Here is a 21,110-nt window from a genome sequence, read left to right as displayed (position 1 = left end):
TTCTAGGCACGAAAGCCGTTGACTCGATAGCCGGAAGTCATCCGAACCTGGGCTAAAGACTACCAAGGCGGGGTTAGGCAGCAGTCAGTTCCGGTTGGCAGCCAGGATGGCAGATCGTGCTGCGCTGGAGGAGCTGGTGCGACTCCAGGGAGAACATGTGAGGGGCCTCAAGCAGCAGAAAGCCCCCGCTGAGCAGGTGCGACTGAGATGGAAGGACAGGGGCCCGACAGAACCGGAGGAACACAGAGGGCGGTCTGGCTGGAGGACAGGCATGTGAATGAAGGGGCTAGGCTGAGAGAGTAAAGGAGGCTGAGTGAGAAGGTAGCCAGGGTGGGTCCCCGAGAGAAGCCAGGCTAGGCCGATGAGAGACGAGTGTGGAGTGCATGGGAAGGGAGGGACGGGAGGGACGAACAGACAGTCCAGCGGCGTTTTTCCCTCCACAGATCGAGGAGGAGGTGTCGAAACTCCTAAAACTGAAGGCACAGCTGGGCCATGATGAAGGCAGACAGAAATTTGTGCTCAAAACCCCCAAGGTAAACTATTGCTGTGAGAGGCCTCAGAGGGAGGTCCTGATCGCAATCTGAAATATTGCAAAGGCGTCAGTAGTTGGTGTAGGCACTGGGCTGGATGGATCTCAACCTGAGTCATTCGGTGATGACGGAAACAAAGCTGCTCAGGGGAGTCAGCATGCTAACTGCTGCTCCTTTCATTCATTACATAGTCATTGAGCAAATCTATGTGTGTGGTATTGTGCACTGAATATACCATACTGGACGCCTTTGTGATGCTTACATTCTACTGAGACAGAGATTTAAGACAAATAATTCCACGCAGGGATATCCAATTACAAAATATGACTGGTGATATGAAGAAAGTTAGGGCTGGAGAGATGGTTCACAGCAGTTTAGAGCATGCAGAGAAGCCAAGTTTGAAAAGATATTATTGAGATAGTTAGGAGAAATTAAACACACTTGGTATTGGATAGCATTAAGGGATTACTGTTAGTCTGTGGATACCAAAATCTACAGCTGAATAGTCCCTTTTGGGAAATGGTGTAGTATTTGCATATAACCTATGCAATTTTCTCATGTACTGTAATGTCATATCTAGGTTACTAACAGCTAATAGAATGTAAGTAGGTACTGTTCAGAGATAATGACATGGAAAAAAACCTATATTTAATACAGGCAAAATTTTCTTTCAACTTCAAGTATTTTCAGTGCAGTTTATTGAATCTGTGGATATGGAACCTGCAGATACAGAGAACCAACTGTATGTATACCAAGTATATGTACATTCCATGCACTCACCATTAAAAAAAAAAAAATGGGGCTGGAGAGATGACTCAGTGGTATAGAGCACTTGTTGCTCTTGCAAAGGACCCAGGTTCGATTCCCAACATCCACATAGTGGCTCAGAAGCTGTAGTAACTCCAGTTCCAGGGGATTCAACACCCTCTTCTGACCTCAGTGGGCACCAGACATACACACGATACACAGACATACATGTAGGCAAAGCACCCATACACATAAAATAAGATAAATCTTTTAAAAAATTTTGAACTTACCTTAAGAATATTTTTACAGGGGGTGGGGGTGGGGGCAGGTTGGGGTCCCTGGAGAAATAACTCAGTGGTTAAGAGTACTTGCTGGAAGCTCAAAACTATTTGTAACTCCAGGGGATCTGATGCTCTTTTCTGACTTCCATGGGTACCAGGTATGATTGTGGTGCAAATAGATACTTGCAGGCAAAACACTCATACACATAAATCTAAAAATAAATAAATAAATAGATGTCCTTTATAGGTAAAATTATTAATTTTATTGAATTTTGACCCTTGGCTATAATAAGTATCACTAGTAGGAGACAAGGACATATATAAAGCATTTCTGCTACAAAGCAGACATCTGATGGCTTTTCAGAGTTGACTATCTGGCAGCCATTTTGGTGATAATAAAAGAAGTGGGCTTTGCTAACTCAAGGAAATCTTCTGGCAGTGATATGTTGGCTAATGATGAAACTCAAGCACTCACATAAAAAATTTTTGGAAAACTTAAATATCTTTTACCCTGAGTTTGATAACTTCTCAATACTTAGATTTTCCTGGTGAGATATGTGGTCCAATATTATGAGGATCTCTTATGACTTACTAATGAGCCAGTGTTTTCTAGATGACCAGTGAAGATGTCATAAAATCATACATGAATAAAAGAGATCTTTCAATGTAGAAGATACAATGGTAGATTATTTATTTATTTATTTATTTATTTTCCCCGAGACAGGGTTTCTCTGTGTAGTTTTGGTGCCTGTCCTGGATCTCACTCTGTAGACCATGCTGGCCTCGAACTCACAGAGATCTACCTGGCTCTGCCTCCCGAGTGCTAGGATTAAAGGCATGCACCACCACCACCAGCTCAATGGTAGATTTTAATGTATAGTTCTGCAGCATGAAACATATTCATATTATTGTATAACCAATGCTACTCATCTTTTTTCTTCTTCCAGATAGGGCTTGAGTCTGTGGCCTAGGCTGGCCTGTAACTTACCACAATCCTGCCTTGGCCTCCCAAGTGTGGAAACAGGAGCTGTTATACCTGCTTTTCCAGAACTTTTTAATCATTCAGAATTGAAACCACCCATTTAACAATATTCCCCTTCCCACCTTCCCTTCAGTCCAGAGGTGATCACTCTCTCCATGTATTTAATAGCTCTAGTTACCTTATATAGCTGAGAACAGTGCTTGATGAGTTTTGTTTTCTTGAGACGGAGTTTTGCTATGTGTTCCTGGTTGACCTGGAACTCACTATGTAAACCAAACTGGTTTTGAGCCTCCCAGATACTGCTATTATGGGCATGCACCGCCCTCCCCAGTTGACTAGTGCTTCTAAATGTAACAACAGGAAAACTCCATTGCTGTAGCTTTTAGATTCCACATTCCAACCAGTCTGTAAGAAATAAGCACTTGGATTTTGGTGTAGTATCAAAAAAGAATATCCACAGTTGAGGAGCTCATTAGAATACTCTGCCTTTTGTAAGAACCCACCTGAGTAAGATTAGAGTTTCTTCATACTTTTCAGCCAGACCAATATACAGCAATAGAAATTTAATACAAAAAGACACATGGGAAAATTGGCTGACTGTAAAGATTTGCAGAAATGGGGTTGGAGAGATGGCTCAGCTGTTAAGAGCATTTGCTGATCTTCCAGAGAACCTGGGCTTGATTCCTGGTACCCATGTGGCAGATTACAACTACTTGTAACTCCAATTCCAGGGGATCTGATATTCTCTTCCGGCCTCCATGGGCATCAGACATGCAAGTGATGCATGGAACATACATACGTGAAAAGCACCCATACACATAAAGAATAAGATTGAAAACAAGATTTGCAAAAAATGTGATCGATATTACTCTTCTTGCTACATTTTTTAGTTGTCTTAAAATATTATTTGTGTTCATATGTAATGGTACATTGATAAATTTTTGCACTTATAATTTCAAATGTGGCAAATGTACACAGAAATAATACACTTTGAATTGATAGTAGCTAAGAATGTGGTAAGGTCCTTACACCACAGGTTTTAGAGCAGGCTGTAACAGCCCAGACTAAAAACTCTGGCCTAGATGGGAACAGACTACTACACACTTGCTGAGTGCTCTTAGGAGTAACTTGACTTCTTGACAGCTTGTAATTTAGCTATAATATGTATCTGCCAAATTATGTTGAAAACTTGCATGCAAACTTTAGAATTCAACCCACTGAGCCGCTTTGAATTGGTAATATGCTTGTCTGGTAGGTACTGTCTGCTGTGCAAGCAAATGTTATTCCTGAGTTTTCAAAAAAAAAACTCGGAGCTGAGAAAACGGTTCTGAATTCTGTGAAACAGTATCCAGCCAGCTAACTGATGGCAGTGGCTCTTGGGATTGGCAGGGATTGTTCTGTGCTGTCGCCCACTAGGTGGCATGTAGGAAAACACACTCTTTCGACATCATTTGTGTTTCTTGTTGCTCAACTAGATTTTGGATAGTTCTGCAGTGTATTGTTCTTTGTTTTAATTTATTTCATGTGTGTTTGGTGTTTTGCCTGCATTTATATCTGTATGAAGGTGTTGGATCCCCTGGAACTAGAGTTACAAACAGTTGTGAGCTGCCATGTGGGTGCTGGGAATTGAACCTGGGTCGTTTGGAAGAACAGCCAGTGCTCTTAACCGCTGAGCCATCCCTTCAACCCCTTGTTCTTTGTTTTAAATGTCATCCTTGAGTTTTGATTTTGACTCCCAAGGGCACAAGAGACTACAGTCCCCGGCAGATGGCAGTTCGGGAAAAGGTGTTTGATGTCATCATCCGCTGCTTCAAACGCCATGGAGCAGAAGTGATTGATACACCTGTGTTTGAACTGAAGGTGAGAGATGGGTAAGGAGAAACTGAAGAGTGGAGCTGTGGGCTTATGAATACCAAAGAGGCCAGGGAAGGAGTCTAAGGTTGCAAAGGTTAGAATTTTAACACCTTAGTGGGGTCGACAGAGTTCAAATGTTTGAGTCCACTCACTGAGGATTTTAAAGCTTTTTAAATCTTGGCCAGTTTGGTCAGAGGGATATATTATAACCGGTTGACGACATCAGGGTGCATAGACTGCTGTAACATCCTGAAGACATTCTATTTCGGTTTCTGACATTGTTCAGATCTCAGGCGTTGTAAAAGCATCTATGTTTGCTAACCTGATAATGCATTCCTACAAGCTTATCTTCAAGAAAAATACTCAAAACCAGAAAGCTGTGTGCACAGATATGCCTGTTGACATATTTTGGAAATGTATTTTAATTGGAACAATATAAACATCTAATAGAATGGTGCTAGCAAAGTGCAGAGCTCTGTACTGTTGTTCTGAGACAGTCTCATCATAACCCAGGCTGGCCTTGAACCACAAGCAGGGTGCTTCTGCCTTTCTAGTGCTACAGTTACAGATGTATCTCACTACCCCGAGAGTCCCACTGGAAAATTATACATCTTTTTTATTTATTTACCTTTTAATGATGGGGGTTAGACTTATTTTTAATTATGTGTTGTGTGTGAATGTGTGTACATGTGTACACATGCCTGAGGAGGTCAGAAGTATAGGATGTCCAAGGAGCTGGAGTTACATTAGGTGGTGACTGACATGGGTGCTGTGAATCGAACTTGGGGTTTTCTTCAAGATCACTACAAACCCCTAACTACTTTATCGGGGCTGGAGAGACGGCTCAGCAGTTAGAGCACTTGTTGCTCGTGCAAAGGATCTGGGTTCAGTTCCCAGCATCCATGTGGTGACTCACAACCATCTGTAACTCTAGTTCCAGGGGATCCAACACTCTCTTCTGAACTCCACAGGCACTAGACATGCATGTGCTGGGCATACACACATAGATAAAACATACGTACACATAAAATAATATTTTTTATTTTAAATAATAATACCTTAGGCCTGACTAAGATGGCTCAGCTTGGGTAAAACATTTATTACCAAGCCTGATGACCTGAGTTTAATCTTCAGAACTCACAAGAAGGAAGAAGAGAACCAACTCTCACAAGTTAGCCAATGACCTTATGCATGCTGTGGCATATGAATGCACACAATAAGCATAAATGATTGTTTTAAAAAAAATTAAATTAAAAGTAATACTTTCGGGGTTTGGCACACACCTTTTATCCCAGCACTCAGGAGGCAGATCTCTGTGAGTTCGAGGCCAGCCTGGTCTATAGAATGAGTTCCAGGACAGCCAGGGTTACACAGAGAAACCCTGTCTCAAAAAATGAAGGAGGAAAAAAAAAAAAGTAATACTTTAGCTTTTGCACAAAATAGAAAAAAGCAGAATATCAACACAAAATTGTTATTCCCTTTTATTTTTGTTTTGTTGTGTGTTTTTGAAACAGGGTCCCTCTATACAGACCAGGCAGGCCTTGAACTCGCAGAGAACTACCTGCCTATACCTTCTGGGTCCTGGGATGAAATGTGTGCCTGTTACTACTTTTTTATTGTAACTACTTCAGACTTGTAAGCATTAGTAATGAAAAGCAGAGAAATTATAGAACTATAGACAGGTTAAGATTAGTCACGTTAGAGGAGTAAGTTTTTGTGTTCATAATGGTCTTTAAGGGTTGGGGATACAGCTCAGTGATAGAGTGATTGCCTGCCAAGTACAAAGCCTAGGTTCAATCCCTAACATCACATGATAATAGTAATAATAATAATAAATAAAGTTATTTCTATCCAGGCACGGTGGCTCAAGCCTTTAATCCCAGCATTCAGGAGGTAGAGGCAGATAGATTCCTGGAAGCCCAAGGCCACCCAGGGATACATAGTAAGAGGCTGTCTCAAAAAAAAAAAAAAAAAAAAAATGTAATTTATTATTGTGATCACATTTCTTCTTGGTTTCTCCAGGAAACACTGACTGGAAAGTACGGAGAAGACTCAAAGCTTATCTATGACCTGAAAGACCAGGGTGGGGAGCTGCTGTCCCTTCGTTATGACCTCACTGTATCTTTCTAACTTGAGTTAAGGCTTTGGATGAATTGGCACTCACTGGGGTTGAACTTGGGTTTGGGGACAGCAGGCATAGGTTAGATTAAATATGAAGGCATTTACAATTAAAGGATTTATTTCTCTAAACCAAGATAAAGGACTTTGGCTAAGTGGAATATAGCCTTAGAAATCTTCATCTCTCTGTCAGGGCCCTGTTCCTAGTTTAACAACAGTCTCCTGGCTCAAGAATAGCTTGCTGGGTGGTGGTGGCGCATGCCTTTAATTCCAGCACTCGGGAGGCAGAGGCAAGTGGATCTCCATGAGTTTGAGGCCAGCCTGGTCTACAGAGCGAGTTCCAGGATAGGCTCCTCTCCCCTGCCCTCCCAATGGACAGAGTTTTCTGTAATTGAACATTATTTCCTTTATCTCCAAGTGTCTTAGTCAGTGTTCTGTTGCTGTGAAGAGACACCATGACCAAAGCAACTCTTAGAAAAGAAAGCATTTCATTGGGGGCTTGCTTATAGTTTAGAGGGTTAGTCCGTTATCATCATGCTGGGGAGAATTGCAGCACACAGGCAGGTGTGGTGCTGGAGAAGGAGCTGAGAGACAGACAGACAGAGACTGGGCCCATGGTGGGTTGTTAAAACTTGAAAGCCTACTCCCAGTGACACATCTCCTCCAACACTACCTAATCCTCCCAACAGTTCATCATCTGGGGACTAAGCCTGCAGATACACAAGCCCGTGGAGACCAGTGTGGTTCAGACCACCACACCCAGCCCCTCTGCCCGTCATCCACGCAGGCATTCCACATGCCCTTTCCTGTTCTGTCTGATCTGTCGGGCCCCCTTCTCTCCCCTAGTCAGCATAGTCCAGGAGAGACAGGAGCAAGAGGGAGAGGAAGGAGCCGAGTCTTCTTTCCACTCAGCTGCCTTCATGATTACACAGTTCATTCTTCTGACAGTCACAAGTGCCGTCACCCTTACAGGGAGTGGTTTTATCTCTACAAGCAGGGGTAGACCCCAGCTTCTGTGGGTGACGATGACTTCCCGCAGCCACAGGAGGCTCTTTTTCCTTAACGCTCTGTTATCAGGTCCCTTTTGCTCGGTATCTGGCAATGAATAAACTGACTAACATTAAACGCTACCACATAGCAAAGGTGTATCGCCGGGACAACCCTGCTATGACCAGAGGCCGTTATCGTGAATTCTATCAGTGTGTGAGTGTTGGAAAACCATGGAGCAAGATGGGTAACTCAGGCCCTCTCTGATAGGATCTACTGGGTGCTGTGGTGTCCTGAACAAACTGGATGACCTCGAAAATGCTCTTAGATTTCTAATATTTTCATGTAGACCTCATAATGGCTTAGTGGAGATGAAGAATAAGACATTGAATCTGAGGTTTGGGGACTGGTTTGGTAGTTTTGATTATTTGGGGGAAGTTGTTTTATTTGGGAAAAAATTAGTTCTGTTTTTCAGTGCTGGGGTTCAAATGCAGGGCCTTGTTCACACTAGGACACTGGGCAGTTGTTCTACCACTGGGCTACATCCCTAGCTCCAGGCCCTGTGTATTAAACCACAGTATTACAATCACAACAGAGAACGGGGAAATTCAGTGTGGTGTTGTCAAATCTTCTAGACTAATGGCGGGACTTCTGACAGAAAAAAAAAAAAGCAAAAGACTACGGTGGGAAGGGCTGGGGCTGTAGTTCAGCGGTAAAGTGATTTGCTCACATGCTTGAAGCCCTAGGTTCAATTCCCAGTATTACCACAGAGAGAGAGACAGACAGACAGACAGAGACACTGACTAAGGCTGGGAATTGCCCCCACAGCAGTAGGAGAAGTTGAGGAAGACCATGAAGAAGTGGGTGCTGAAGAAGAATAGTTCCATAATGGACCAGGGAGCAGGACTGGTGAGGGCCCAAGGGCTGAGGAGGAAACAGGAAATGAAGGGGAAGGCCTGTGCTTCGATGCAGACAGCAGAGGTTTCGAGAGTCTGTCACAGGCCACCCCTCTCCCTCTCTATTTCCCTGCAGGATTTTGACATTGCTGGCCAGTTTGACCCCATGATTCCTGACGCAGAGTGCCTGAAGATCATGTGTGAGATCCTGAGTTCACTTCAGATAGGCAACTTCCTGGTCAAGGTCAGAGCTGGGTGGGCCTGGGAGGTCAAGGTAGGGCCTGGCCTCTCACAGGGAGAAGTCCTTGTGCAGAGAGATCAGTAGCCCATGTGATAGAGACGACTGGGAATTGTGCAAAATAAGCAGAAAATAAGCAGCCTCCTTCTTCCCTATACCTTGCTCCTCACAGGTAAATGATAGGCGCATCCTAGATGGGATGTTTGCTATCTGTGGTGTTCCCGACAGCAAGTTCCGTACCATCTGCTCCTCAGTGGACAAACTAGATAAGGTAATAACCCAGACACCTGACTCTTTCTACATCCTACTGTTTTAAGCAATGAGAAAGTTTAGGAGGAAGAGGTAGCTGCCTCTGTGCCCACTGGAGGAGTTCTGGCTCCAGCATGTAGGTTGAAGGGTCCACACTTGTTCTGTGGTAGGGAAGCTGTGTAGTGGCCTCTGACTGTTGTTGTGTGCCCAGGTATCCTGGGAGGAAGTGAAGAATGAGATGGTGGGAGAGAAGGGCCTTGCACCGGAAGTGGCTGATCGCATTGGGGACTATGTCCAACAGCATGGTGAGAAAAGAACCCAGCAGCCTCATCACTGCCCTGAGTCCTGAAATTGAAATGTGCGTGCATGTGTGCGTGTGTGTGTGTATGTGAAGCAGGAGTGTTCATGTGTACATGTCCTGCAACCCAGACAAAAGGCAAACCTACTGTTTTTTTTCTTGTCGGTCTAACCTACAAATTTGTTTCCTCAGGTGGGGTGTCTCTGGTGGAGCAGTTACTCCAGGATCCTAAACTCTCCCAAAACAAACAGGCCTTGGAGGGCTTGGGAGACCTAAAGCTGCTGTTCGAATATCTGACCCTGTTTGGCATTGATGACAAGGTAAGTCAAGTTGGAGAGAGGAGCCTTAGCTGATCGCTGTGGCTTGGGGTCCCTGATCCTAATCTGCTGCTGACCGTGACCTTGCCTCCACAGATCTCCTTTGACCTGAGCCTTGCTCGAGGCCTGGACTACTACACTGGGGTCATCTATGAGGCAGTGCTGCTACAGATGCCAACCCAGGCTGGGGAGGAGCCCCTGGGTGTGGGCAGCGTAGCTGCTGGAGGGCGCTACGATGGGCTGGTAGGCATGTTTGACCCAAAAGGGCGCAAGGTGCCATGCGTCGGGCTCAGTATTGGAGTAGAGAGGATCTTCTCCATTGTGGAGCAAAGATTAGAGGTAAGTCCTGGGGTCAGTAGAACACAGAAGGGCAGATGATGGTACCCAAGCTACCTTTGATCTCTTAGGGACAGGTGCTGCTTTGGACAGAAGAGGTGGTTGTTAGCCTTTAGAGTCTCAATCCTTTATAGGCCAGTTTTGTGTCTGTCTGTCTGTATGTTTTATGATACTGGAAATTGAACCTGGGCCCTGTGCATGCTAGGCAAGCACTGTTATCACTATATGCTATTTTTCACTTAATTTGAGACAGGGTCTCACTAAGTTGTCCAGGGTGGCTTTGAACTCAGTGTGTAGCCAGGAGGGTCTTGAATCCTCCTGGCTTACTCTGATTGGCTGGGCTAGGTTGAGCCATGAGGCCTGGCTTGTAGGATAGTTTTGTAGCTCTCCACTGGATCAGAGCTATCAAGAATCTAGGCTGGTGTATCTAAGATGCACATCTTCCTTGGGGCAGACTACTTCATGTTGACGAGGCCTACATGCTTGGTGCATTTTCAGCTAATGTAGTTCTGACACAAAACAACTGAGAGTAGCTGAGTTTGTTATTTTTGTTTCTCAGATAGGAAGCTAGATATTAACGATCAGATAATTTGCTCAAGATCATGACACTTGTAAGTAAAAGAGTCAGAGTGTGAATCCAGATAGTCAAAACTCCTAAGTCTTACTGTTAGCCACGCTAATGCTGCCTCTCGGTGGAAAACATGTCTGAGGCCCTGGGCTTGCTCCAATGGCTGCTCTGACTCCCTGGGACTTAGAGTAACACCACGGAAGCTCCCCTTTGTTGCTGGTACTCTTTTTGTTTGTTTGTTTGTTTTTGTTTTTTGAGACAGGGTTTCTCTGTAGCTTTGGAACCTGTCCTGGAACTGGAACTCACTCTGTAGACCAGGCTGGCCTCAAACTCACAGAGATCTACCTGTCTCTGCCTCCCGAGTGCTGGGACTAAAGGCATGTGCCACCACCGCCCAGCTTGTTGCTGGTACTCTTAAATGGCTCATTGCATTTGATTTTCAGGAATGCTCCAGCAACTTTCCTAATATTCCTGTTTTTTTCTCTAGGATGACACCACCCATGTTTCCCATATGAGTTCATTATTCTAGTAGGCATTTTATGTTGTAACTCTGAAAATAGTTTTCTAGAAAAAGTTGAGGGGCAATAGCAGCCTTCTTCCTTATTCCTGCATCCACATAAACCTAGTCTCACAGAAGGTGAAGACTGGATGCCACTGGTGGTTTGAGGTGGTCTCATAGTACTCCTTCTTTGTGATTGTGCTGTGGCCCTAACCAAATGGAAGGGAGTTTGAACTTTACTGTACTGTTACCCTGGGATAGTTAGTCCTTTTTGTTGGTGTTGTGTTTTGTTCTGTAATTTTTATTTTTTATTTTTATGGGTGTGGGTATTTTGCCTGCTTGTATGTTTGTGCCTGGTGCTCACGGAGGCCAGAAGGGGGCTTCGGATGCCCTGGGACTGGAATTACAAATGGCTATAAGCTGCCGTGTGGGTGTTGGAAATCAAACTCGGGGTCTCTGGAAGAGCAGCCATCTCTTAACTGCAGAACCATCCCTCCAGCCCCCTTATTTGTTTCCTTGGTGTTGTGTGTTTTGGTTGGTTGGTTTGTTGGTTGGTTTTGGGGGGTGTTTTGTATTTGTTTTGTTTTTGTTTTGTTTTTTGAGACACACTAGCCTCAAACTCACATATTCAGGATGAGCCTTCAAGGCCTGATCCTTCTATCTCCACCTCCCAAGCACTAGAATTAGAGATGTACCCCACTTTCCAGTCATCATTTATTCTGACAAGTCATGCAAGTCAGTTCATTTCATACACCTTCTAAGAACTATTTTATGTCCTACTAGTAGATGAGAAGGCTGGGACCTTTCCCTACTGGAGCTCACAGAGTTGGACCTAGTCTCTCAGGATCCTAACTACAGCCTTCCCCATTGTTCCTGATTACTTAGTCCCACTCTGACCCTTGCCTGCCTCTCCCCAGGCTTTAGAGGAAAAGGTACGGACCACGGAGACACAGGTGCTTGTGGCATCTGCACAGAAGAAGCTGCTGGAGGAGAGACTGAAGCTTGTCTCAGAGTTATGGGATGCTGGGATCAAGGTACAGGAGGCAGTCCCCAGGGTGGTAGCAAACTTGGGAGTACTAGGCACAAACTAACAGAAGTTTACATAGTGCCTCCCATTACTTCTTGAGATGTAGCAAAGAATAGGTACCTGCTGCACCCCACCCCCACCCCATCCCCAGAGTTCCTCCCCGAGAACAACAGAAGCCTTCGTTTTCTTCTTTGGTCATGTGCAGGCTGAGCTGCTGTACAAGAAGAACCCGAAGTTACTGAACCAGCTGCAGTACTGTGAGGAAGCAGGCATCCCACTGGTAGCCATCATCGGCGAGCAGGAGCTCAAGGATGGTGTCGTCAAGCTCCGTTCAGTGACTAGCAGAGAAGAGGTAAGGAGGCAAGCAGGAAGGCTGACGAACAAGGGGGCATCAGCTTCTGGTCGGCCCAGGCCTGTTGGAGATCTGAGCCGCATAGAGCACTAACTTCTGAAGAATCTGGGGGCTTAGACTTTAACTACAATCATGACGTTTCAGATCCCCAGCATCCACCTGCACGTGTTTTCCTGGGGGCATTATCTACCCTGGGCTGTCTAACTGGGTACATGTCCCAGTGAGCCAAACCTGGTACTAGAAGTAGGCACTCAGTGAATAGCTGAACCGAAGATGTTCATACCTTCTTTCTCCTTCCTGGCCAGGTGGATGTCCGAAGAGAAGACCTTGTGGAGGAGATCAGAAGAAGAACAGATCAGCCCCTCTCCATCTGCTGAACTGAACAAACTGCAAAGGAATCAGAATTGGCCTTATTTGAACTGAAACAAAACTGCATATGTATTTAAACAGTTCGCGTACTTCTGACCCAGGAGAAGACTGAAGGGTGGTCAAAATAGTGGCTTTTTTGTTTTTATCATTACCTTATTATTGGTAATCACTGGCAAAAAAAAATGGCCAAGAACTACCCTTTCCTTGTCGGGGATGGGGAGGAGCAGTATAGGTGGACTAATCAGGACTCTGCCTCCTAAACTCCTGTGTGGACCTGAGGTGGCTTCACTGCAGAGCCACACACCAGATGAACAGATGCCTCCCTACAACCTACCGCCAAAAAGTTCAATAAATGTCTCCACCGCTAACGCCTGTCTGTGTCCATAATGCCTAATGCTACCTTCCGCCTCGGGTCCTGAACCATTCAAGCTGCTTTAGTGACTGGTGTGAAAGAGAGGAGGCCTCCCCAAACCCACCGGTTAAAGGGCACCCTGTGGGCCCGGTACCCATCCTGCCCCTGCTCGGCCCCACCCCCCACCTCTGATGGCGCTCCTCCCACACACGTCCTAAGAGAGTTGAGAGATTTCCAGGGGCTAGCGCGCCTCCAAGCGTTCGCGCACGTGCAATGGATGCCTCCTTGAGAGGCGGGGTCGCTCTCGGAGCCAATGAGAGCTCGAGGGGGCGTGGAAGGCAGGGAATCTTCCAGAGGCAGAGAAGCCCAAGGGAAGTTCTAAAGAAGGTCCTGGCAGGCAGACCTAGGAGAGGGCTATGCAGTCTAAAAGGGAGTGTGAGGTAAGTAATTAAAGACCTAAGGGGTCCTTGGGCCCCCCCTCCATAAGGAGCGGTTACGGTGACCCCAATACCCAAGCGAGGTGGTACTGGGCCGGTGATGCGCCATTCCAACCTACCTACCTCTTTCCTCCAGCAATGGTGTGAACGGGTGAATCCAGAGAACAAGGCAGCCCTGGAGGCGTGGGTAAGGGAGACTGGCATCCGCCTGGTACAGGTCAACGGGCAAAGGAAGTATGGCGGGCCACCCCCAGGTATGGTAGCCCCACCCCGTGTGGCACTACACAGCCTTGGCCACTCTTGTAGGTAGGGCCTGTCCCCTAGGCTCCAAAGTCAGAAAACCCAGACTACCTGACATAGCCTCTATCAGGTGCGGATATTTGTCTGGCTCCCCTTCCACTCTCCCCGTCGAGGAGAGTACGCCCACCCACTCGGTGCCAGCCTAGTTGTTTACGCCGTCCAGTCGCCCAGTTCTGCTAACGACCGGGAGCCAGAAGGGTGTCAGTATTTCTAGATGGCCTTCCTCCTCGCCTCCCACATCCTAGCTGTTTCCTGGGGCTTAGAAGTAGAACCATCCCGTTTGACGACAGTACCCCCTTCCTATCCTCTCCCTCCAGGCTGGGTGGGCAGCCCGCCACCTTCAGGCTCCGAGGTGTTTATCGGGCGACTGCCCCAGGACGTGTATGAGCACCAGCTGATCCCACTCTTCCAGCGCGTGGGGCGTCTCTACGAGTTCCGCCTGATGATGACCTTCAGTGGCTTGAACCGCGGCTTTGCCTACGCGCGCTACAGCTCGCGGCGCGGTGCCCAGGCCGCCATTGCCACGCTGCACAACCACCAGCTGCGCCCCTCCTGCCAGCTTCTGGTGTGCCGAAGCACCGAGAAGTGCGAGCTGACAGTGGACGGGCTGCCTCCCAGCTTGAACCGCCGCGCCCTCCTGCTCGCCCTCCAACCGCTGGGTCCCTGCCTGCAGGAGACATTGCTGCTACCCAGCCCCGGGTCGGCGCCCTCTCAGATTGCACTGCTCAAGTTCAGCACACACCGAGCCGCTGCCATGGCCAAAAAGGCCCTGGTAGAAGGTAGGGGTGGAAGCTGCGGGTGGGCGGCTGGCTACTTTAAAAGCATATCCCCAAATCTTAGAGTCAGACATGCGTGGGGTTCACAAACTGCCGGCATACGACAGTGCTACAACCACTATTTACCTAAATTGAAGCTCCCGCTCCCATAGTTTGTATCCTATTTTGTTTTATTTTTTGAGACAGGGTTTCTCGTGTAGCCTTGGCTGGCCCGGAACTCGCTTTGTAGACCAGGCTGGCCTCAAACTCAGAGATCCACCTGCCTCTGCCTCCCACTTGGATTAAAGGTTTGCGCCACCACCACCTGCCAGTGCATCCTGTTCTAGTCCTCAGTATTTCCAGGGGGGAAAAAATTGGAGTTGTATACGAGTTCAGGTGAGCCTGCTTATCTTTGTGGTGCCTGTTTCCTGGGGTGAATTAAGCAGTGCTGCCTCCTGTTTTCAGCTTTCATTGATCAGAAAGGTTAGCTATTGTGATGGTGACTAAGTAAACAAAGCCTGAATGCCCTGTACTGCCCCAGGGATAATTAGATAGTATGTGTTGTTACAGCCCCTTTACAAATAAATGAAGTGAGGCTTGGAGAAGTTGTCACGCCACCAGGAAGTGGAGAGGCATTAAACATAGCCTGTAGCGAGTCACTCCCAGGCCCCTTTACTGGCCAGCTCCTCCTCAGTGTCCGGCTCCAGTCCCTGTACTCAGATCTGCCCTTGTCTTCTGCCTCTTTCTTGCAGGGCAGTCACGCCTCTGTGGGGAACAGGTGGCTGTGGAGTGGCTCAAGCCTGACCTGAAGCAGCACTTCCGCCAGCAGCTTGCAGGTCCCTCGCTGCGGTTCCTACGGCCAGAAGGCAGCCAACTAGCCCAGAGCAGGGATAGGCTAGGGTCCCAAGGGGCTCGGGCTGCTCTGCAGCTGCTGTGTCAACGGATGAAGCTGGGCAGCCCAGTGTTCCTTACCAAGTGCTTAGGCACGGGGCCTGCTGGCTGGCATCGCTTTTGGTACCAGGTTGTGATCCCTGGACACCCAGTGCCTTTCAGCGGCCTCATTTGGGTTGTGCTGGCCTCTGAATGGCAGGATGGGCATGAGGTGGCCAAGGATGCTGTGTCTGCACAGTTGCTGGAAACACTGAGTGAGTCTAGAACCAGCTTGTGGTCTCCTGGGGCTGAAGCAGGTATTATGGTTAGGCAGTGACCCCCTCCCCCTCCTCTCTACAGGCAGCCTAAATGGGTGGACAGAACCTGTGCCAGCCCAGCCCAGCAGGCCTGGGCAGCCACTACTGGATCACAAAGAGACAGGGGCCTGGTTACAGCTTCCTTGCTGGGGAAGGACCCTGTCACACCTAAGTGCTACTTTAGTTGTGAGGAACTCGGCCCTTCCCCCACTGAGCCCAGGGTCTGATTTGACCTCTGACCTAGTATCCTTGGTCACTTCCCAGTTTGCCAAAATTACCATACCCACACAAAAAGTTTACTATGAATCTTTGTTTTTATTTGAGCCAAAGGCCCTTCCTTCCACCACTTGCCACTGATTTGGGCTTATATGTCTTTTTCTATACTGGTTGTATTTATATTAAACCCCTGGTTGGTATTCACATGTCTGTCTGTGCTGTCTTACCATAACAGTTTGTTTTACAATGGTAGGGTGAGCAAATACTTTCCCACTTTGGGGCCATGAATTTATACAACAGAGTATTGGAAATTCCTGTTGGGGGGCTGGGGGGATCAGTGGTAGATCTAAGCTTATACTCAAGGTTGTAGGTTCAATCCACAGCATCAAAAAACATTTCTTTAGGGGCTGTCCCAGAAAACATAGCTCCTTGTCCTGACATTCTCCTCATGGCCTCAGCTCAGTCACTGTCATTATCGCTCTCCTTCAGTACCTCCTCTGGAGCCTTGGCATCCTCTCCATCTTCTCTCAACCCTGCAAAGAAGTCGTCAGTGCTCCAGGCCTTACTGCTCAGAGCACGGAGGGGCCCTCCCTTTTTCTTGCGTCGCCGATAATCGTCCACAACCACAGTTCGCAGCTGAGTCATGTTCCAAAATTTGAGTCGCTGGTCGTGGCCACTACTGGCCAAAAACTGGCCGCAGTGGGATAGGGCTAGTGCCTCCACAGGCTCCCCAGCATGCTGGCCCACGGTGCCTACCACTCGGTTTGGCAGGATGTTCACAGCCCTGGGCAGAGAAGAGTGTTAGGCACTGGCTGGCTTGGCCTGGCCTCCCTGTGCGCCAGGGCTGCACTGGCTCCCCTTACCTAATGATGCCATCCGTGGAGCCAGTGCACAGCAGATTCTCAGTGACCGGAACCATGCAGTCGATGGACTCTGCTCTCAGGGCAAAGCGGTCACTTGTCGCCCCAAAACCATTCCAGTTGAAGAGGTAGATGGTACCTTCACTAGATCCACAGGCCACCTTCTTCCCATACTGCAGGTTCACAAGGTAAACCATGTTTGTGGAGCCACTTCAGAATACACCCCCTAGCATGCATACCCTATCCCATCATACCCAGCTGTACTTTCATGAGGGTGACGGAGGTCAGATCGCCTGACTGAGGCTCCGAGAGTAACTCCAAACGGCGTCTCTTGATGTTGAAGACACCAAGGCAGCCATCCCCACTGTAGAGAGCAAACAGATTGAACGGGAAGCTCCATTTGAAGAAGACTGTAATACCAAGTGGGTACCTACATCACCAAGTGGGTACCTACACCACCAAGTGGGTACCTACATCACCAAGTGGTCTCGAGGGAGGAAACCAGCAGGGAGCAGGGTTTAAGGTTGTACCTGGCTGTCAGCAGCAGCTTTTTGGCTGGGCCTAGAGCCATGTCAGCGATGTACTCCTCATGCTGCCGCATATCCATTAAAGGGCCCTCTTTTCGCTGGTCCCAGAGCCGGATGCCACCTGTGTCATCCCCAGTGACTAGAACATTCTCATCCACAAGCAGCAGACTATTAATGGGGGCACTGGAGAAACAGAGAATATGAATTTGTTCTAATGGAGACCTCTCAGTCCTTACCCCTCACCAGGTACACGTACATCTGATTTTTCTTACCCGTGAGCCTTGGAAATGCGTCTTTCCAACTGTCCCTGTTCGACATCTAATATATGGATTGCTTTGTCCTTAGAGACAGTAACAAGTTCTAGGGGGGAAAAGGCCAGCTTATGGTATGATCATTGCCCTCTCCCCTCTACCACACTGCTGGCTGCCTTCCCCAGTACTCACTCTGCCCATCCTCTGAGAAGACAACGGCTCTGCAGGACTTGAGGTGGTGTCCCGAGGACCAGAGTTCCTTGGTTTCTCCCTCCTGACAAGAGTATGAAAAGCTGAGGAAAGGAAGAGAGTGAATCATCCCATACCACACCTGCAATGCACAGAGCACAAAAAAAAAAAAAAACCACCACTTTCCTATGTAGATGAGAGTACTTCCAAGACCAAAGAGCCTACCACTCTTGTTTATCGATTTTCTTTGTAGTATTGGAAATGGAACTTCACACATGCTAGGTAAATAGTCTGCAAATGAGCCACACACACCCAGCCTATTTATCCGTTTTCTCTTTATATTTTTCTTTTAGTTATTCTTTTTTTGTTTGGTTGGTTTTGTTTTTGTTTTTTTTTTTGAGACAGGGTTTCTCTGTGTAGCCCTGGTTGTCCTGATACTCAAAGACCAGGCTGGTCTTGATTGAACTCAGAGATCCACCTGCCTCTGCCTCCCCGAGTGCTGGAATAAAAGGTGTTCACCACCACTGCCTGGCTTATTTATCCATTTTCAATTAACTTCAAATATTAGATCTTGTTTCAATACATATTAATTCAAGATATATTTGTATAGGACTATTTTGGGGAACGAATCAGGTTGTGACAAGATCTCATTGCATAGCCAAATCTAGCCTGGAACTTGTTTTCTTTTTTTGTTGTTTTATTTGAGACAGGGTTTCTCTGTGTAGCCCTGGCTGCCCTGGAACTCCATCTGTAGACCAGGCTGGCCTCAAACTCAGAGATTCACCTGCCTCTGCCTCCCAAGAGCTGGGATTAAAAAGTGTGCCACCATTGCCTGGTTTGGCCTGGAATTTGTAATCATTTATCTCATCCTTCAAGATGTTGAGATTACAGGTACACATCATTACAGTCCACTCTTCACCATCCTCAAAAGCCCAAGCCTGGGGAAAGATTGGGTCTGGACCACTGTGGGGGCCCAGAAATACATGATTAAACTAATGGCAAGCTGGGTGTGTTGGTGGGTGCCTATATTCTTAGGAATTCTGGCTGGGCAGTAGTGGCAGATGTCTTTAATCCCAGCACTCAGGAGGCAGAGGCCAGACTGGTCTACAGAGCAAGTCCAAGGACAGTCAGGGATACTAAAAAACCTAGGGGAGCCGGGCGGTGGTGGCCCACGCCTTTAATCCCAGCACTCGGGAGGCAGAGCCAGGCGGATCTCTGTGAGTTCGAGGCCAGCCTGGTCTACAAAGCGAGATCCAGGACAAGCACCAAAACACCACAGAGAAACCCTGTCTCGAAAAAACAAAAACAAACAAACAAAAAACCTAGAGGGGGAAAAAAATCTGAGACCAGAGCAAGAGGATCCTTTTAGACCACTCTGGGCCATAGTGAGATCCTGTCTCAAAGGAAAATAACTATTAACAGAAATCCAGAAGCTGGAAGGGTAATAATCAGAGTCCACAGAAGCTATAGAAGGACACGGTTAATTACTGTATATTCTGGCCAATGTCACCGTGCTGACAAGTTAAATTAAAATAGAGGTGGAGGTCTGGAGAGATGGTTCAGGCCTTGGGAATCCCCAAAACCTATGTAAAAGATGGGGCAAGTATGGTGGCCAACTTTAATTCCAGCACTTAGGAAGCAGAGATGGGTGGGATCCCTGAGGCAAGCTAGATAGCTAGGTAAGACTAGCAAGGATCGTCGAGCTCCAGTCTCAACACCTTGCCTAAAAATTAAAAAATTAAAAAGATGGAGAGGGATGTGGGAAGACATCTGGAGTCAATTTGAGAACCCCACCAGCACACTTGCTGAAAGTTACTGAACGAGTCGGGCCGTCTGATCAGATCTCATAAAATATGTCTTCCCGCCACACGCTCTACCCCACCTCCAACCCAGAGGAGCTTTAAGACCCTGGCGCCCACGCGCCGACCACGCCTCCGCCCTACAGCCCACTCACACGAACACGTCCCCGTCTACGTCCCCTGCCGCCAGCAGGTCTCGAGTGGGATGGAACGCCAGGCCACTGGCTGGCGCTTCCAGCACGATGTCTTCTGGGGTATCACGGATCCGGGGTGCTGCCTTCGTGGAGTCAAGGTCTTCCTCTTCATTGCTTGAATTCTCCGCGGGACTCTCCTCGCACATGCGATCCATAGAACCCATGCACGCCGAGGAACCAACTACATTTAATGGGGCGTGGCTTAGGTCGTTGCTTCCGGGAGAGGGCGGGATCGGAAGTGCACTGGGGGGAGGACGTCGGAAGGGGAGGGCCTGTTGCCTCTGGTGTAGATGGAGCGGTCGTGGCATGCTGCGTCCTCTAAGAATAACTACCCTACCCCCCCTTTTTTTTTTTAAGATTTATTTATTGTGTATACAGAAGAGGGTGCCAGATCTCATTACAGATGGTTGTGAGCCACCATGCGGGTGCTGGGAATTGAACTCAGGACCTCTGGAAGAGCAGTCGGTGCTCTTAACCTCTGAGCCATATCTCCAATCCCTTTTATTTTTTTAAATGAAGCTAAGTTGCAGTTGTTTTTTTTAAATATGTTTTAAACAGGGCTAAGAGAAAAAAGAGCTGAGGAAGAAAGGCACAGCAGAAAATATGGGCGTGGTTTCAGAGACTCCCCGTCCCTCCGACCCTCCCGACCCTCCGGGTTTTCCTGTGATGAGTGCACGACGACGCATGGAAGTCAGAGAACCACCTTAAGGAGTTGGTTCTCTCCTCCCACTTTACGTAGGTCCCAGTGACTAAACTCCGATCCTCAGGTTTGCTCCTCAGGTTTGCTCTACAGCCGACTTAGCGACTGTACCATCTCCCTGCTCCCCAACCCCCAGACCCATCTTACCAGACCCACTGTGGCCTGTGCTTGGGGCTAGCTAGACTGTGTGACCTTTAAGGCCTGCCCTCCCTCCCAGCCGCTTCACATATTTGGGAACACCCTCAATTGTTCCCTCCATCCAGTCCTAGCCTAACAAATAGGAGAGGGGGATCCCAGTCATTCCTGACTTGGTGAAACCTAAGACCAAGGCTAGGGGCAGGCATGTTGCCCAAGATGGAAAGAGTCCTCCCATCCCTAAGTTAACAGGGATCATTAACAGGAGGCAGCCTTCACACATGCTCAAACTGCTGCCCACGCCAACATCTTCGTGCCTCCAGAGAAACAGTGAACAGTACTGTTCTAGAATAGTTTAGCTCCTGACCTTTGATGGGCATGACCTATTGTACTTAGGCTACCCAGGAAACATTCATGACAGCTGATGTTCTGGGCATCCCTGTTAATGAGGGTTCCAATAATGAGATGCTCTACATGGCAGGACAGTCCCTGAGGCTAGCTGAAAGTGACCTGCTCAGATTTCTGGGCAACGAGGCCTTCTAAGGCTTGTGCTGGCATGG

General features: G+C 47.6%; 3 protein-coding genes across 4 annotated transcripts; 2 read left to right on the top strand and 1 right to left on the bottom strand.

Moving 5' to 3' along the window:
* Positions 1 to 61: 61 nt before the first annotated feature.
* Hars1 (histidyl-tRNA synthetase 1) lies at positions 62 to 13,016 on the top strand. The gene is made up of 13 exons (XM_052741942.1): positions 62 to 196; positions 444 to 533; positions 4,281 to 4,400; positions 6,417 to 6,512; positions 7,590 to 7,715; positions 8,532 to 8,639; positions 8,806 to 8,904; positions 9,094 to 9,187; positions 9,373 to 9,500; positions 9,594 to 9,836; positions 11,818 to 11,934; positions 12,133 to 12,279; positions 12,585 to 13,016. The coding sequence occupies exons 1-13, from the start codon at positions 107 to 109 to the stop codon at positions 12,654 to 12,656; spliced, it is 1,530 nt and encodes a 509-aa protein (XP_052597902.1). The 5' UTR covers positions 62 to 106; the 3' UTR covers positions 12,657 to 13,016.
* Positions 13,017 to 13,147: 131 nt separating this feature from the next.
* Positions 13,148 to 16,099, top strand: Dnd1 (DND microRNA-mediated repression inhibitor 1). Of its 2 annotated transcripts, XM_052741947.1 has the most exons (4): positions 13,148 to 13,440; positions 13,574 to 13,691; positions 14,055 to 14,516; positions 15,245 to 16,099. In XM_052741947.1, the coding sequence occupies exons 1-4, from the start codon at positions 13,417 to 13,419 to the stop codon at positions 15,697 to 15,699; spliced, it is 1,059 nt and encodes a 352-aa protein (XP_052597907.1). In that variant the 5' UTR covers positions 13,148 to 13,416; the 3' UTR covers positions 15,700 to 16,099. The 2 variants fall into 2 exon arrangements, with proteins under 2 accessions (XP_052597907.1, XP_052597906.1); XM_052741946.1 differs by having other exon boundaries at positions 13,148 to 13,691.
* Positions 15,975 to 19,942, bottom strand: Wdr55 (WD repeat domain 55). The gene is made up of 7 exons (XM_052741945.1): positions 19,677 to 19,942; positions 17,726 to 17,826; positions 17,555 to 17,642; positions 17,286 to 17,465; positions 17,020 to 17,119; positions 16,759 to 16,928; positions 15,975 to 16,679 (listed from the first exon to the last, which is right to left on the bottom strand). Exons 1-7 carry the CDS (start codon positions 19,877 to 19,879, stop codon positions 16,355 to 16,357), a joined length of 1,167 nt encoding a protein of 388 aa, XP_052597905.1. The 5' UTR covers positions 19,880 to 19,942; the 3' UTR covers positions 15,975 to 16,354.
* Between the last annotated feature and the right edge of the window lie 1,168 nt (positions 19,943 to 21,110).

This window comes from Peromyscus californicus, unplaced genomic scaffold (assembly GCF_007827085.1).
Source record: "Peromyscus californicus insignis strain IS unplaced genomic scaffold, ASM782708v3 Scaffold_17__1_contigs__length_78620276, whole genome shotgun sequence".
NCBI classification, from domain to species: domain Eukaryota; kingdom Metazoa; phylum Chordata; class Mammalia; order Rodentia; family Cricetidae; genus Peromyscus; species Peromyscus californicus.
Note: the sequence above shows the minus strand (reverse complement) of the source record. Positions and strands in the feature narration are given on the sequence as shown.